At 36.0% G+C, this 17,208-nt stretch overlaps 2 protein-coding genes across 7 annotated transcripts in view; one reads left to right on the top strand and one right to left on the bottom strand.

The window, feature by feature from the left end:
- The first annotated feature begins 3,226 nt into the window (after positions 1-3,226).
- On the top strand, positions 3,227-9,694 carry dnase2 (deoxyribonuclease II, lysosomal). 2 transcript variants are annotated; one of them, XM_081388444.1, is made up of 7 exons: positions 3,227-3,376; positions 3,631-3,736; positions 4,434-4,593; positions 5,124-5,214; positions 5,309-5,473; positions 7,089-7,304; positions 8,395-9,694. In XM_081388444.1, the coding sequence occupies exons 2-7, from the start codon at positions 3,648-3,650 to the stop codon at positions 8,655-8,657; spliced, it is 984 nt and encodes a 327-aa protein (XP_081244570.1). In that variant the 5' UTR covers positions 3,227-3,376; positions 3,631-3,647; the 3' UTR covers positions 8,658-9,694. The 2 variants fall into 2 exon arrangements, with proteins under 2 accessions (XP_081244570.1, XP_081244569.1); XM_081388443.1 differs by having other exon boundaries at positions 8,260-9,694.
- Positions 9,695-10,889: 1,195 nt separating this feature from the next.
- Positions 10,890-17,208, bottom strand: part of rgl2 (ral guanine nucleotide dissociation stimulator-like 2) — a 28,078-nt gene continuing 21,759 nt past the window's right edge. For 2 of the 5 annotated variants that reach the window (XM_081388441.1, XM_081388440.1), the window contains exons 17-21: positions 16,860-16,953; positions 14,621-14,848; positions 14,295-14,409; positions 12,988-13,195; positions 10,895-12,628 (exon numbers count right to left, since the gene is read on the bottom strand). In XM_081388441.1, coding sequence (XP_081244567.1) covers positions 13,014-13,195; positions 14,295-14,409; positions 14,621-14,848; positions 16,860-16,953 — 619 coding nt within the window. In that variant the 3' untranslated portion in view covers positions 10,895-12,628; positions 12,988-13,013. Of the gene's footprint in view, positions 13,196-14,294; positions 14,410-14,620; positions 14,849-16,859; positions 16,954-17,208 lie in introns of all 5 variants that reach the window. The other 3 variants (XM_081388439.1, XM_081388438.1, XM_081388442.1) reach the window with 2 other exon arrangements.

Genomic DNA, 17,208 nt, shown 5'->3' with positions numbered 1-17,208 from the left:
CATTTCTTAATCAAAGTAACTTATTAAAAAGGCCATACTGTTTATGCAAAGAATATCTCTTCTTATGTAAGGCAAGGAATGGTTTCTTCGCCTTATCATTTTCAGAAAGTTGCTTATAGTTTCATTACACATGATTATGACACATGGAATACGTACTGTAATTTTTGCATCAAATTATAAGTCATTTTTAGTAATTTCATTCAAAGTCAAAGAATCTGTTTTGGAGATGTCATGAAAATGTACAATTTGAAGTAAAGTATTGAATTTCTTGTAAAACCAAAAAAACAAACAAACAAAAAAGCTATTTTGGTAACACTTTACAATAAGGTTTTATTTGTTAACAGTAGTTAACTACTTTAGTTAACAAGGACTAAGAATGAACAATACTTCTACTGCATTTATTAATTTTGGCTAATGTTAATATCAACATTTACTAGTACGTTTTAAAATTAAAAGTTGTATCTGTTTACATTAGTTAATGCACTGAGAACTAACATGAACATTCTATTAACTAACATTAACCAAGTTTAATAAATGCTGTAAAAATATATTGCTCGTTGTTGGTTTATGCATTAACTAATGTTAACAAATGAGAGCTTATTGTGGTTCTTAAAGTGAACTAAACTAATATGAACAGTTTTTTTAACTACAGGAACAAGTTTTTGTTGTAAAATCGTAGTAACCACAAGTAAAACCATATTTTATGGAAATTAACTATGGTTGTACAGGAACAAGAGTTTAACTGTGGTAGGCTGTTAAATGTAAATAATTATAGCAATCAAAAGTAAAACTATATTTTGTGGTGATTAGCTATGGCTTTACCACAGCAACAATAGTTTAACGGTGAAAGTTGATGTAAAATCAAAGTAATCATAAGTAAAAACCCTTCTCAGAAAATCCTCCATAGCCTCAGGCTGGCATAGGCACAGCAGAAGTGTTTCAAAGTAGACCTTAGCGACCTCTTCTGGCATGAAGAAGGAGATGCAGTAGAAAATTAAATACAATTCCGAAAAGAGTAACACTCATTTAGTAAATCTAGAATTTACTAAACTATTTTTGTTTTATATCAGCTCAATATCAGTTATTCATAGTAAAGCAAAAGATTTTAGACATCTATTTGATCCTGAAGTGTAGCCATCATCTGATTGCATTTTACATAAAATAGCCATGTATTTGTAAACCAAGCACTGACAGCTTCAAAAATGAATGTGACTGTACATCTTTCTGGGCCACTGGCATATCACTGGCATGCTACATTGTCTACCAATTAATATGCACAAATATGTACTAATAACTTTCTTCTAAATGTCTTAACAACAGCAGAAACATGTGATAGAGGCGAAAAGCAATGTGATTCAATTGCAATGGGTGAAATGTTTTTTTTTTTTTTTTCTCACCACACATGTAGGAAATGATGATTCTTCTCTTAAATTAGGCCATTCTCTGTCTGAACAAAAACAGAACAGGGAAGTTAAGAGAAAAGAAATTCAAGAAATACTTAGGCTACTTCGTTGAATTAACTGCATAATACTGTGGTTTCCGCTGCACCAATAATAGGCCAATCATGATCATGACCAGTGGCGGACTGGCACCAAAAAGAGGCCCTGGCAATTTTAGCAGAGAGGCCACATTTGTCTTCTCAAGTCATCTGCAACCAACAAAGAAACACAAACAACACACTCTTCTTCACACGCTTCTTCTCTCTCTTTTTTTCTGCTCCACCCTTTTCTACTCGCCGTTTTCTCATTCCTCGATCCATTTTCTTTCACTCCGTGTTGTTGATATGCTCTCATTACCCATCATTCACTTGTCATTATCTATCATCTCATCAGGTCAATGATTGCAAGAAATTCCACTGACTAAAAACATTCAAAATACCTTATAAATAGAGAGATTACATACATTTAGGCTATTTGTCCTTCACAGGAAAAATAGAAATAAAAAGTCATTATTATTATTTAGTTCATAGGGCTATTATTTTTCAGAGATAGGCCGTGGTGTTTGTTTGTTTGCTTTTTTCCTTGTTTTTTTGTGGCCGCCTGCAGCTCCGCTTAATTTATTATTATTTTATTCATATTTACTTTTACATTTATGCATTTGGCAGACGCTTTTATCCAAAGCGACTTACATTGCATTCAAGGTACACATTTTTACATTTTGTCAGTTCATATACTTAGTCTGTTGATTTGCGACGGCCTATTGTTGCAGACACTCCGCTTTATTTATTTATTTAGCCTTTTTATATGGTTGTGCGCCACAAGTTGTGATGAGCTCGGCGAGCGAGCCGCTGGTGGTGCTGCCGCTTGCAGCCATTGCGCCAATAGGCGGCCGCTTCCTCGCTTTATTTAGCCTATTTATTTGTTTGTGATGCGGCCACAACAAGTGATGAGACCAGGCGGCCGCAGTGGCATTTGCCCACATTGCCCAATGGCCAGTCCGTCACTGATCATGACATGAGGTTTAATATGTTGTAACCTCATACAGATGCACAGACACGATTTTTACGAGGGATTCTTTGGATTTCAAACATTTTATAGCGTTTCAACATTGTTTCATTCATTAAAAATAAACAAAAGTATGTATTGTTCTTCTAGCATTTGCTACAAACTAGACACGTTTCATGTTGGTGCATGCACCATTACTTCAGCTTCATTAATATTCATAAGAGCATTAAAACAAGTAGGTTTGACGGTGTTCCGGTGTTATGCCGAATTTTGACTTGCACAACATCAGTGTTTTGGATACGGTTGTAAATAACAAAAAGGTGGTTCCTTCAGGAGGCGCACTAGGGCTCAGAATAACTAATACTCCCTTGAGCGCCATTCTAATCTCAGGATGTTTTTAACCTCGTTAGAGACCATATACAATAAAAAAGTGAACATTTTAATAACAATGATTGGCATCTGGCATACAACTGAAAATCGTCCCCATCAATCGCTATAAAATTATATATATAGGCTATGTATATTAAAAAAAAAAAAAAAAAAAAAAAACGAATCCAGTCATCACAAATGACTGAGATTGGTTCTTCCTGACGGCGCTGAGAAAAGTTACAGTTATAGCGTGACAACTCTCCCTGGTTTAGCAGCGCTGTGAATAATAATAAACGCATGAATAATGATACTGAGAAACTGTAATAAACACTGAATTGAAAATGCACAATTGTTCTAATAAGAAAATACTTATTATCCGAACACTTATGAAAACATCATGGCCACCAATCCCCGCCCATTTTGGGTTAAAGCTAAATGCGATTCTACGTCTACAATGAACCTGCTACATGTGACAACATGAGGATTTTTAAAAAGTTTCACTTTCGGAAGGACTGAAATGATTCAGTTACTTCTGTCTCAGTAGAACGTCTGCCTTCGTTAAGGTAGGCTAAATATAAGATTTCTGTCAATATTTAAATACATATCGATGATCATTATTGCAGCTATTTGGAGTTTGTTATTAGACCAAGCATACAACGCCTACATTAAAACTAAAAACTGACAGGAGTAATAAACCACCCGTTAATATTCAGACTGTTTGTAACAGTGTAAAAGTGGTGTTGTTGAGAAGGTTTGTTATTGTATTTGTACACTTGATTTACCCCGACAGACAAATGAAACTATTGTACTGTTTCAGGTTAATTAAGTTCCATCATGTTGCTTCATGTTCTGCTCCTCCTTCATGCATCAGGAGCTTCTTCGTCCATCTCATGTTATGATGATGAGGGAAAACCTGTTGACTGGTTTGTATACTTTTAAATGGCATAGAAACGCATAACATGCAACATCTTGAGTCATAGTCTACTGGGTCACAGGTCATCTTTGTCCATTCTTTTTTTATGTTTTTATGTTTTATTCAGTATTTTTTTATATCATACCAGTACATGACACAGTTCTTAGTCCTAGCACTGTATTGAGGACATACTGTGACATCAAAGATGATTGGTAGTTGACATGTCATGTCAAGCAGTGTCCAAGTTATGGTGATTTTGATCAAATAAATGCAGCCTTGGTGAGGATGAGAGATGTAAAAAAAAAAAAAAACTTATTCACAACAGAACTATTTAAAGGGATAGTTCACCAAAAATGAAAATTCTGTCATTAATTGCTCACCTTCATGTCGTAAGACTTTCGTTCATCTTCAGAACACAAATGAAGATCTTTTTGATTAAATCTGAGAGCTTTCTGCCCCTCCATTGACAGCTACGCAACTACCACTGTGACACTTCAAAAAGTTCAGAAAGAGATTGTAAAACTAATCCATATGAATTGAGTGGTTTAATTCACATTTTCTGAAGAGACCTGATCACTTTATATGATGAACAGATTGAACATATATATATTTACTTATAAGTTAATACATGGATTTAGCTTATGTAAAATGTACTCATCATCCATGTGATTGGGTCATATTTTCCTCTTTTCTGTCTCTCCTTGCAGGTTTTACTTGTATAAACTCCCACACCTGCATCATTCCCCTGTGCAGGAGGGGCTGAAGTATCTTTTCATGGATGGAGAGAGTGAGGGATGGATGGATGGGAAGACTTTAGTTAATGACAGTCAAAGTGCTGTTGGTAGAACAGTAGGGCCTTTATATGAGGTACAGCTCACCCTCCAATTATGCAATTATGATAGCACAACATGACTTTATCATAAAGTTGTTGGCTAAATAAATAAAAAAAAGAGAAATGTCCAGTTTTGCTTAAATCAACTTTTGTTTTTTCCCCAAATATTTTCATTATCCATAATTTTCTGGCTGATTCTCGAGAAGCTTACTCGGCTTATCTTGTTCTGTAGTCTGCACATTTTTCCCATTTTGCAGAAGTATTAAAACACTGCGTTGGCATTTACATTCCAAGTTTTAATTATACATGTATTTTAAATCTATTTAGTTATACTACCACATTTAAAAGTGGCACAAATCAGATACCTAATTAATTTATTCTCATAAGTGTTTTTGCTGTGTACACACATGCAAACAAACATGCACAAATGAAGCTAAAACGGGTGTTTATGGCTTTATGTGCACATAACTGTTTCATAAAAAAAGAGGAACTTATGCTTTATATCACATGCTCCTCACAAGGGCATGTTTATTATGAAGAAGCTTTGAGCTTTAACTTTTTCCAGGGCGGTGATGTTGGATACATCTTGTATAACGACCAGCCACCACAACAGAAGCCGTTTGAAGGTGCAGGCAGGATTTGTGGCCACACCAAAGGTGCAGTTTTACTGCAGTTAACTGCTATTTAAGGCACATAAACACACATTTATTTTGTGGATCATGTTAATATACACTATTTCTTTTGTTCCAGGGGTTGTTGTCTTTGATAAGCAGCAGGGCTTCTGGTTGGTCCACAGCACACCTCATTTCCCCCCTCCTAAATCAGCTGGCCAGTTTTCATACCCCAGTTCTGGCATAAGTAATGGACAGAACTTCATCTGTGTCACATATCCTTTTGAGCGCTTTCAGACCATAGGTACGCCTCCAATGCATTCTATATATCAGTGTCACTGTTTCTGAACTCCCCGAAACGCCTTGATTGTAGTCTTGAGTTTTCTTCCGGGAACGAACACGTCACAATATAATTCTCGCTCAAGGCATAGGCAAAAAAAAAAGAAAGAAAAAAGGGCGAGTTGTAGTGTGTTGAAAGGGCCGTGGTAAATGGTAAGGGGCGTGGCATTTCCGAAACACATTCGAAGTGGTTGACCTATCACAACACACGTCTCCAGCTGACCAATCAGAACACATTGTGCTTTTCAGAAGGAGGGGCTTCATAGAGATAGGAACTAAATGGAGTGTTACTGACAGACTGGTAAGAGAGGTGCTGCAACAATGGAGAATATGTGAAAAATAATGTGTATTTTGAATGTTAAAGCAAGAAAACCAATTCTAGTATACCCCAAAAATGAAAAAAGGGCATAATATGGCCTTTTTGTCAAAAATTGTGATAGTTTAAAATGAACTCTTTTATTTATTGTCCTAAAGCAATAATATGTATGCAGTTTTTGCACATATTTTGCATTAAGTGTTTTAGTCTAAACACACTTTAAGGGACAGTCCACCCCAAAATAAACTCACCCTCATGTTGTTCCAAACCTGTATGACTTTATTTCTTCTGTGGAACATGAACGAAGATATTTTGAAGGATGTTGGTAAACAGTTTCGGTTGATTTCCATTGTATTTGTTTATTTGTCCATAAAATGGACGTCATTGGGAACTGAATCTTTTTACCAATAATCTTAAAAATATAATTGAATTTATCTTTGAATTATTTTTATTTTGGGGTGTACTTTAATGCCACAGTATATGACTGCATGTATGAATGAGGTGGACTAGTATGATCTTAATGCATGTTTTAATGCATGTTTTTTTCATATGCTTGTTTTTAAGAGTGTCTGATGTTAGAAACGCTGCGTGAAATTCTTCTCAAATAACCTTTTCATATGCAATTTCTGAAGACAAAACATTTATGGGATACAGTTGCCATAGTGACTGTTAAAGAGTAATCCTTCTGACACAGTAACCATAGTGACAACACCTACTACTGTGCTGCTCTTTGTGTCCAATCAGTCTTGTGTTTGTAAATCACAGTATTATCACTTTCCGATAATAGTAATAAAGCAATAAGCCAGTGTTTCCCAACCCTGTTCCTGGAGGGACACTAACAGTACACATTTCAAACTATTCCTAATCAAACATTAGCTTGTTATTGGACACTCTGAGGCTTGAAATGGATGGGTCAGATAAGGAAGAAAGGTTGAGAAACAAAGAAATAAGCCAGTCAAGGCTGTAAATTTCAGACATACGTGACCTTAAGTGGCTTATTTCTCCTATAAAACAGGGAGCAATATTGTAATAGAAACCAAAAAAAAAAAAATATATATATATATATATATATATAAAATTTTATTTTATAATTTTTTATATGTACACATATATATATATATATCCACACACACTCACATATATATATATATATATATATATATATATATACATTATTGTTGTTATTTACTTTATTATTCTATGTGGTTTGTCTTTGTGACAGTAATTTAATATATTTTCTTATAATGTTTTCTATTTTTTCCAGGTGAGCAGTTAAAGATCAATCAGCCTCACATATATGACTGCAGCATCCCTGCTTCCCTGGCCGCTGCTGTTCCTGCTATGGCTCAGCTCTGTAAACACACACTGGGCCGATGGGACAACACTTCTTCCCCCTCCCCATCCAATCGCAGTATATCACTCCTCTCATTGGCTGGAACAGAGTTCATTAGCTTTGCAAAAGGTGCATCATTTGCCAATGGTAAGACTCATTTTTAATATTGATGTAATAGTGTAAGTGACACTTTAATGCCACCCAGTCAAATGTGTAACGATCAAGAGTTTAGCTCTATTTGTTAAACAAATCTGTTCTGGTCAGGTTGAGGATGTTTTCTTGCATCTGTTTGCAGTTTTTTTTTTTAAATAGTTATTCTATGCAAATATGTCCTAGATTAACATCTTAGGGCCAGTTTTACTAAAAGATTGCAGCAGCGCAAACCCTCTTTTGGCGTAAAAAAAAAACACTGTCAGGATTTATTAAAGACACACAGTGAAGAATTTGCACTGAAAAGGCATGGACAGGGTTATTTTTATGGCTTAACTTATCGCATATGCATGCATTTTTCCTTTTCAGATGCAACATTTATGGTAGGAGAGTGTTTAAATAAGTCATGCTAGGTGATTTTCTAAGTCAATTTACTGGTATTTGTACAATAATTTGACAGCCAAAAGAAGCATGTCTTAAACCAGATGTTAATTTGCGCTGCTTTTGGTAGATCGCATTGGTCATTATGGAAATTATCTGCTGTGTCTTTCTTTAATTTGCTCGTCGTCAGTAGATCACGCTCAGAATTTCCCACTTCTATTGGCGCTTTTTTCTGTTTTGTGCTCTCACACTAATTTACCCTGTTTATTCAATCTGGCCTTTAGACTGTTATGATGCATTTTGCTGTTTTTCAGAACTTTGTTCCAATGAAATGCATGCAAGTTAAAAGAAGTTCAACTTATAGACATGGCTTTGAGTCATCTATTCTGACAAAAAAAAATGGTGTAGGATTTACTTTGAAAGTGATCAAGTTAAATTTGACAAGAAATGGCAAATAACAGAAGTAGAACGACTGAAAGTGTTAAACATACTGCAGTAATTTATTTTACAGTGTATGCATTTTATAAAAAATTAGTAATTATTTCTTTTTCACCATTTGATTGATAACCAGACCTGTATCACTCTTGGGTGGCGCCTGCGCTACAGTCCGACCTGCTGGTTCAGTTCTGGCGTCGCTCCACAGGCCTCCTGCCCTCTGACTGCTCCGACAACTGGAAAGTCCTCAACATAGATCTCATTTCCGTAGGCCAGAGCGTCACGTTCAAGGCCACAGAGGACCACTCGAAGTGGGCGGTCAGTACCGGCAGCAGCCGCTCTGGACGTGGGACATCAGGCGGCTGGGTCTGCGTAGGAGACATCAACCGTGACGAGGCGGAGGAAAAGAGAGGTGGGGGAACGGTGTGCCGCCAAGATGCTGCGGTGTGGAAGGCCTATCGCTCGGCCGCCTTGCAGTGCGAGACCTGCGGTGGAGAAGTGCAGACATGCGAAAAAGCCGTACAGTATCTCTGATGCAGTTGAGCACAGCAGAAATCAGGGTATTGCAGAACGACTGCACGTGTAGGTGTCAAACAGGTATGATTATGAGGTCAAATGCTTTTTTTATTGCACGTAAAAGGACTGTAAGTTTCATTAAATCTTCACATTTATATAATGTCTCATAGCTTCAGCTAAACCGGCTATAAATGTAATTATAATGCGGTACAGTTTTATGTGTTTTTAAACTGTATATATATAAATATTTGCATGGGCTATGATCAAATTTATTTGATCATAGAAGAAACATTGGGTATTAGATGGTGAAGTGTTTAATTAAAAGCATTAAAAGCATTCAGCATTAAAACTAAAATGCAAAAATAATATCTGTTTTCTAGCAAACTTCTGTTGTTACAAAAAATGGGTCTCTCACCATTGGTTGAGATGATGTTACATATTTCTGTTTGGTGCTTCGAGTGGCACAGATTTATGCACATCACCTCGGACCTCGAGGAGCCAGAAGTGCATTATGAGAATTGGATTGAGATGTGTCTAGTAGAGATGTTTTTAATCACTCAAATATTGTTGCTGTATTAAATTGAAGAAAATAAAAGCACTGTATGAGACTTTAACTAAATTTTCACTGCTTTAGCTTTTCACAAATTATAATAAAATATTCTGTATAACTAATAAGGGGGAAATATTCTGTATAATGAAGGGTGGCCAGTAGTGAGTTCAGAAAGAGGCCTGAACTAATAAAGAAAACCAATTCCTGTGATGCAAAGCTGTATTTTCAGCATCATTACTCCAGCCTTCAGTGTCTCGTGATCCTTCAGAAATCATTCTAATATGCTGATTTGCTGCTCAAGAAATATTTCTTATTATTATTTCGATGTTGATAAGTTTAATATTGCTTAATATTTTTCATGGAAATGGTGAGATATTTTTATTCAATTTATTTTAAATGGAAATCTTATAATTGAGACATTAAAAATGTCTTTAATGTATTTGTTTAATCAATTTAATGAATACTTGCTGAATTAAAAGAATAAAAAAACTAACTTTTGAATGGTACTGTGTTTGTGTGTAGTATTATTAGTGCTTAAACCTATTGTAATTGTTAGGTTTTTCAAAGATCAGCATTCTGCAAAAAAAAAATTGTGATCAGGCAGACCAAACCGCAAGCCGTAGAGACTTTGAGGGATGGTACCAGATCCAAAACAGAGCGGGACCAGATCTGGCCCACATTTGGGCCAAATTGCCATAAAGGAATCCGGAGCTGGCCCAGCTCTGGTCCAAATGAGGAAAAACTTACGAAGTGTCAGCCTGATGGTGGCGCTGCAGCGATCAAAAGTACGAAATCGTTCATAACTCTTAAACTGTTGGTCAGAATCCTTTGCTCATGGCGAACAAAACGCACATCTCTGATTTGATTGACGAAAAATTAGGATATTTTTGATTTTTTTTAAAAACCTACTTTTGCGAACTATTCATTCCTAAACAAAAACTCAGAACTTTGCTTAATTAGGTGAACACTAGTGAAATATGATTCTAAATAAGAATGCAAACTTTTATGTAGATCAGGCCATAAGTGATAGGTTATAACTGTTAAAAATGTGTAAAATGCTATATTTCTATGCCAAATCACTTGATATGGCTGAAAATGTTCTTTTTCATGTCTGATTTATGTAGAACTTCACGAAATTATGTGAGCACATGCGACGTATGATTCTAAAGAAGCATACACACATTTATGGAAATCGGGCAATAGGTGCCACTATAACAGGTAAAAAGATTTGACAAAACATATATTTCCTTAGAAATTACCTGTATTGGCTGTAAATTGTCTTTTCCATCTCTGATCTAGATGGTTACAGGCTTGCTAAATAAAAAACAATACCTTTTATGCGTTAAAGCGCTTGAACCCTGTTAATCGCTGTGTGCAGTTATATTTATTATTTATAATAATGATAATATACAATATTATTGTCCTATTAGTATTATTATTATTAATAATAATATATTTTATAACTGCAGATGATCAAAAAATGGATTTAGCAGGACATGGTTGATGTAAAGAAAATGGTATTACTGTAACATATTTTTTATAGTCGGTATAAACATTTCTATTTGTGCTTGTTGTGAGACCAGTCTCTGGAAAATAATTTTTAACAGTCCTTATCCAGTAATCATGAATGTGTTGATAAATTGGTTTTCACATGTAAACGTAATGACATTTTGAATGCATAAATCAGGTCTGAAAGCTGTCAGTTGTATCAAAATTAAAGTTTATTACAAGAATAGGAGGTATGTAGTGCATAAACGTGTCAGAATACAGATCTGACTGTACAGGACTGAAGCTGCAACATGCTTTTCACTGCGCAACACACCGGAACAACATTCACACAAGAGCACCTGATAATAAGGCACTGAACAAACAAGTGACCAAAAACAAAGGCTATGATTGGAAAGGAATACTAGCTTACGACTTTTTTTTTTTTTGTTGAAAGAGTATTTGAAACAGTTGCCATTTTTCCAGGATAAGCTCTCAAACAGGAGTATGCTACATTGCTGTCATCATAACATTGTACTATGTTTAATTCAGCATCCACTTATCATGTTGTAAAATAAAAACTCTTTCATATACTGCACATTCTGGCAAATGTAGTAGGCATACAGAAATGTACTACTGTATATGCAGCAATAATGAGTATGGTAGTATGCTATTCCGAACATAACCAAAGGCTGAAAATAAAAGGAGACCCCTCTTCCTTACTGCGAGCTCTCGCATGCCTCCGTTCCCACAGAGACGTCAACAGCATACGAGTCAGAGAGCGCAAGGTTCATCAGGGTGCAAACAACAGTGTTGTTTTTTCTATTCTTGATGATCGTAGCGTTATGCATTTATCGGTACAAAAATAATGTCACAGGCACAGCTTTGTTGCATTTTTTTAAAAAGAATCGATTTGGTTTCGTAGAACAGCCAGAACTGGAGACCTGCAGTGCAACACTCTATTGGCTCTGTCCCAAAGCCTAGTGAGCTGCCTACATAGGCAGCACTTCAAGGCATTATAGGTGCTCCCTACGCAAGGCCAGTTTCAAAATGTAGGCTGCGTGATTATGCCGCCTTCTAAGGGTGCATTTACACAACAACGATGTACTGAAACGGGAAAGAATTCCTTCGCATTTTTTGCAGATGACAACATTGTCAAAACGTTCCCCGTTCAAATGGATCCGCGAAAACGACTAAAAATGCTGTATTCTGCTGCCAGGCCAGTAGTTGGCGATGTCACTTTGTAAAGAAACACTACGAGTCTATAGAGTGAATATGTAATACGTATGCGCATGTTGTCACAGTTTTCACAAATTCACGTTTTTGTAGTTAACGTGTAGTTAAAAAAAAAATTGCACTTTGAAAAAGTTTTCACACCCCAAACCTTTTACGTTTTTAGTTGAAACCGGTGTTGTGTAAACGGCCCCTAAGAACTTTTACACAAACTTTTTACTAGGTTTTAGAACAGAGCCTCGATATTACCATGACCATAATGAATTCTGTTTAAATATTTAAAGAGAAAGCACACAGTTAGCAACGATCAGTTTGCATACTTGGTGAGACCATTCGAGAGTGGCAGTGTTTTTTGCGACTCTTCTTCAGGTAGGTGTGTGATTTTCAGTAGCTTTTTGCCCACACAGAACAGCTCAGGGTTTGAAATGTTTAGACAGGTGTAAGTACCTTCTGTAAGTGTTTATTTTATTATGTTGGGATCTTTTATCTGCGCTCTCAGTTCATTAATAATGGCTTTTCTTGATTAATATACGGTAACCAATGAGCTTTAGAGGTAGACGGGGGATGCTGGCATCAGCAAAAGGTACATGATTCTGTCTTGGAATTCATTATGGATTTATGAAATGTAAGAATAGTGCAATGTTTAGCTGTAACTAATATTTTAGAGCCGTTTCAACCAAGCTTTCACTAAAAAACAAGGAACTCCGGCACACTATCAGTACTTGCAAATGAGAATCAAAATTGTATTTAAAATATCGATTCTCATTTGCAAGTACTGATAGTGTGCGGGAGTTCCTTGCTTTTTAGGTAAAGCTTGGTCCAACGTTTTTGGATTTTCATGAGACCGAAACAGTGTGCGGGAGATCCTTGTTTTTTGTAGATTTTTTGACCTCCTTATTTGGTCTTTTTTTTCCCCACGCACCAATCACCTGCAGGTGTGCGATGGTGTTTGCTAATTAACCAAGCTTTCACACAAATTACTAATATTAGGAATTAAGAAAATTATTTTTGAGTCAATATTACACAGTTACATCATAGAGCGCTGAATGAAATATTTTGTGCCTTTTCTTTTGAAAGTACTTGGACATGAATATCCTGTTTTTCTGTTAAAATAGTGTCCGGACTAGTCTTCTGCCCTTGGCTTTGATTCGTGGGAAGGTTGCGCTGGTTTCGTTGCCAAGAGATGGAGACCCTGTTGGTGTATTTCCTCCTCTTCTCCTTAACAGGAAGTCCACGCTAGCTGAAGACATGGCATAGAAGACGTTTCCTGTGGGAGGTATTATTAGCTCTGTGGAGGAAGAAAAGAAAGACAAAGAAATACTTAAAATACTTATATCTATAAAATATAAATTTAGTTAAAATCTTAAATTTTGTTACACTACCATTCAAAAGTCTGGGGTCCGTAAGATAAAAAAAACAAAAATGTATGCTCACAGAGGCTGCATTTATTTGACCAAAAGTACCAAAAAACAGTAATATTGTGAAATTTTATTACAATTTAAAATAACTGTTTTCACATGACCCTGAACAGTGTCACATGATCCTTCAGAAATCATTCTAATATGCTGATTTGCTGCTTAAAAACATTTCTCATTAATTATCACAGTTGAAAAGAGTTGCTTAATATTCTTGTTGAAACCGTGATAATTCCCCCCCCATTTATAGGAGATAGAAGTCGTTTGTGACAATAAATGTCTTTATGGTCACATTTGATCAATTCAATGTGTCCTTGTTGAATAAAAGTATGATTTTTTTATAAAAATTGTACTGACCCCAAACTTTTGAGCAATAGTGTATGTGTGACCCTATATGTCTTAAGTCGCACGGGTATATTTGTGGCAATAGCCAACAATACATTGTATGAGTCAAATGATCGATTTTTCTTTTATGCCAAAAATCATTAGGATATTAAGTAAAGATCATGTTCCATTAAGATATTTTGTAAATTTCCTACCGTAAATATATAAAACATTTATTTTTGTGAGTGAATGCAGCACATTCATGAACATAAATGGACAACTTTAAAGGCGATTTTCTCAATATTTAGATTTTCAGATTCCAGATTTTCAAATAGTCGTATCTCGGCCAAGAATTGTCATATTCTAACAGACCAATGGAAAACTTATTCATTCAGCTTTCAGATGATTTATAAATCTCAATAAAAAAAAAATGACCCATGTGACTGATTTTGTGGTCAAGGGTCACATATTCATTTATATTTTATTAAAATATTTTATTTGATTGACCGCTGTCTGTTTTTTTTTTTTCTTTTTTTATCATAAGTCACTATGTCAAATCATTATGCCCAGAATAATGTTTTCTCAATTTAGGATGTGATTCGAAAAAATAAACACCTCTGTATGACATTTAAAAAAATTTGACATCACCTTTTCCCTCTGGCAGCAGTTGGATCAGCTCGTATTTAGAGGCTTCTTGGGCATTCTGGTTGTGCTTCTCTAATGCAGAACTGATTATAGTGGGTGTTTTATCATTGCTAGTGACCTGAGGCAGCACAGAAAAGAAAGTATACATTAGAACAAAGAGCGACAGCATCCATATTAAACAGGAGCTGACATGAAATGCAAAAGTTGGTCTGATGTAACACTGGATTGCTGCTGTGAAATACAGCAGTTTCAAAGCCCAAAAGTGTGGGAACACAGTTTTTTTACTTTAAATTTTGTCACTTTCATTTGACTTTTGTTTGTTAGACTACCAGAATGCTTCTATACAAGTTGCCGTCATGTAAATCCATCCGTATTCTGACGATTCTGATCTCAGGCCCCGCCTCTGTTTTGTTATTGGTGGGGTTGTTGCCACAGGAGACAGACCGCCGATGTGATTTGACAGCTGTAGTGGGTGTGGTCAGGACAGAGGGCGTGGCATCATTGGGCGGTGGTGACGAATCAACATCCAAACAGGAAACAGATGGGGATTTCACATGCTGAAATAGAGTTAATACAAATTATGACAATATTTTTTGGAATAGTTCACCTAAAAATTACAAATTATATCATAATTTGCTCACTCTCATGCCATTCCAAATATAATATTTTGCTAAATTAAGTGTCTCTTTTCCATAAATTGGAAGACTACAGTATATACAGTAGACCACAAGCCGTCAAACTCAAAAAAGAACAAGCTAGATTTTGGCAAGGATTTGTGGGGGGTTACCAGGTGTTGCTAAGTCTTAAAATGCCCATATTATGCTTTTTCGGATATTACCTTTCATGCAGTGTGTAATATAGCTGTTTATGAATGCTGAGGATCAAAGTGCTTGATAAATGGAGTTACTGTCTCCTAAAAGAAAAACATGATTCTGAACTGCCGAAACGAGTCTTACTTCCTTCTCGAACCTACGTAGGTCTGTAGCAAATTTGCATAATGCCACCCAATGGTCTTCATTGGCTGCCTGCACACAACGTCTACTTTGACCCATTCTCAAACACTGTAGCTGTACCTGAGGCCTAGAAGGGTTTGGTTCATGTTGTCGACATGTCGAGAAAACGCTGTTTTCTGCACAGCGAAAGCAAATCCACTATGCAAAGTATGAGGACTCGGGCTACAATTGATATGGTAAAACCGACGCTTTTGTTACTGTTCGTATTACTGTGTAACAAAAGCTGAGGAAGACTCCAGAGCTGAAATTCAGATATGGTAATAAAAGTTTAGTTTCCGACACACACTGTAAGCGGTTGACCATTCACAACAGACTGGGCCATCTGACCAATCAGGCTCTCGGAAAGGAGGGGTTTAGAGAGGCCGAATCCTTCATTGAACCGTTTCAGACACTGTGAGGATAGAGGTGATGCTGCAATGTATATTATGGGAAAATTAAAGTGTTTTTCTTTTTGTTGTTTTTTAACCTCGGATGCACGTAAACCTAATGTAGGAGACCTCAAAAACAAAACTAGGAACCTTTTTAAATCAAAATAGGCCACATGTGTCTTTTCATTCATTTTCATAAAATTACCAGAATGACTTTACCGGCAAATACACAAATATGCTGTTCACACAAGCAAAGGCGTTCTAGCTTTTTACCATTAAGAGACCATTCACACATCAGCTCCAAAATACCGGTAAATTCTGTGATGTCAGTCATCGGAAATAATCTTTAAACACTGCGCCGTTGTTTTCATTTTCGCGCATGAGGAGAAGCACTTTAGTTTCACTATCTGTTCAATTTGAACATTTTTTCCTTTTTTTTTTTAATTTAGCATTAAAGACAGTAATGCGAAAGGGTCTGATGTATATGGGTTATTATTTCATCTGTTTTGTTGTTGAATCTCATATGTGCTCAAACATATTCTTAAAGCTCACACATTTTGCTAAACATCTGTTTTTCTGCTCCACAGAAGAAAGATTTACAGGTTTGGAGCGGCGCTCATGATGATGACAGATTTTTATTTTTAGGCGAACTATTTCTGATGTCAAAAGCTAGAATATTGGTCTTAAAAGGTGAGTTTGAGATATAAAAAGGATCCATATACAAAAATTATTAGTTCCACACTACCAGTAAAAAGTCAGACACCTAAAGATTGTTTATCAATAATATTTTCCTCATTTTGGAATAATAGAATAAAAGTCTAATGAAAGCTTGTTAGCTCATAAAATAAAACATTTCTGAAAAAAAAACAACAACAAAAAAATACGGAAAAAAGCTAAGCATAAGCCTTCAAATTAAAATGTATTTGGATCATGAGAAACACAAATTCAGTCAAATGCGTCCAACCTTTTGTCTAATAGTGTGAATTTTCACAACATTCATGTAAAGTGCACATAATGAAAGGTTGTCATGGATCAATTCCCAAAAGCAATTTTAAAATGCTATAAAGAGCCTCTGTGGGCTCTCAAATAATAAATATCTCAAAGTTGCTGATAACACTTTGGAAGCCGGGCTTTTAAAGGCCCATTACTGCGAAGTAATCAAAATAAAGCTCTTTATTCGCCCTTACCTTGCAAAGCTTAGAGAGCAGGTGATTGACAGGAGATTGGATGTCAAATATGCCATCAGCATCCATTGTTGTATTTGCCACGGCTGAGAGAGCACTGTAACGGGAGAAAAGAACGATCTTGTCACAAACTGTATTCAGTCGGGAGGCTCTTTGCCACGTGCTGCTTATGGCATTGATTCTTTCTGAACTGACTGTAACCTGGAGTATAAATACAAAACTCAAAATCAGCAGTAGCTTTGAAGTCACACGCTAACTGCAGACGATAAGTGTGTCTTTGTCCTGCTTTAAAACTTCATTTCGTTCGACTCGAGCAGCATCACGGTGCTTAAGAGCTCATGAAAGAAACGTC

Source organism: Scardinius erythrophthalmus, assembly GCF_964197995.2.
Source record: "Scardinius erythrophthalmus genome assembly, chromosome: 16".
NCBI classification, from domain to species: domain Eukaryota; kingdom Metazoa; phylum Chordata; class Actinopteri; order Cypriniformes; family Leuciscidae; genus Scardinius; species Scardinius erythrophthalmus.
The sequence above is the reverse complement of the archived record's forward strand: the minus strand, read 5'-3'. Positions and strand labels throughout refer to the sequence as shown.

What these genes read in the sequence shown, in the direction of transcription:
- dnase2 (XM_081388443.1), top strand. Translation starts at nt 3,648, where the DNA reads ATGTTGCTTCATGTTCTGCTCCTCCTTCATGCATCAGGAGCTTCTTCG. An exon ending in GATTTGTGGCCACACCAAAG is followed by an intron (nt 5,215 to 5,308) that starts GTGCAGTTTTAC and finishes CTTTTGTTCCAG; the next exon opens with GGGTTGTTGTCTTTGATAAG. An exon ending in TGAGCGCTTTCAGACCATAG is followed by an intron (nt 5,474 to 7,088) that starts GTACGCCTCCAA and finishes TATTTTTTCCAG; the next exon opens with GTGAGCAGTTAAAGATCAAT.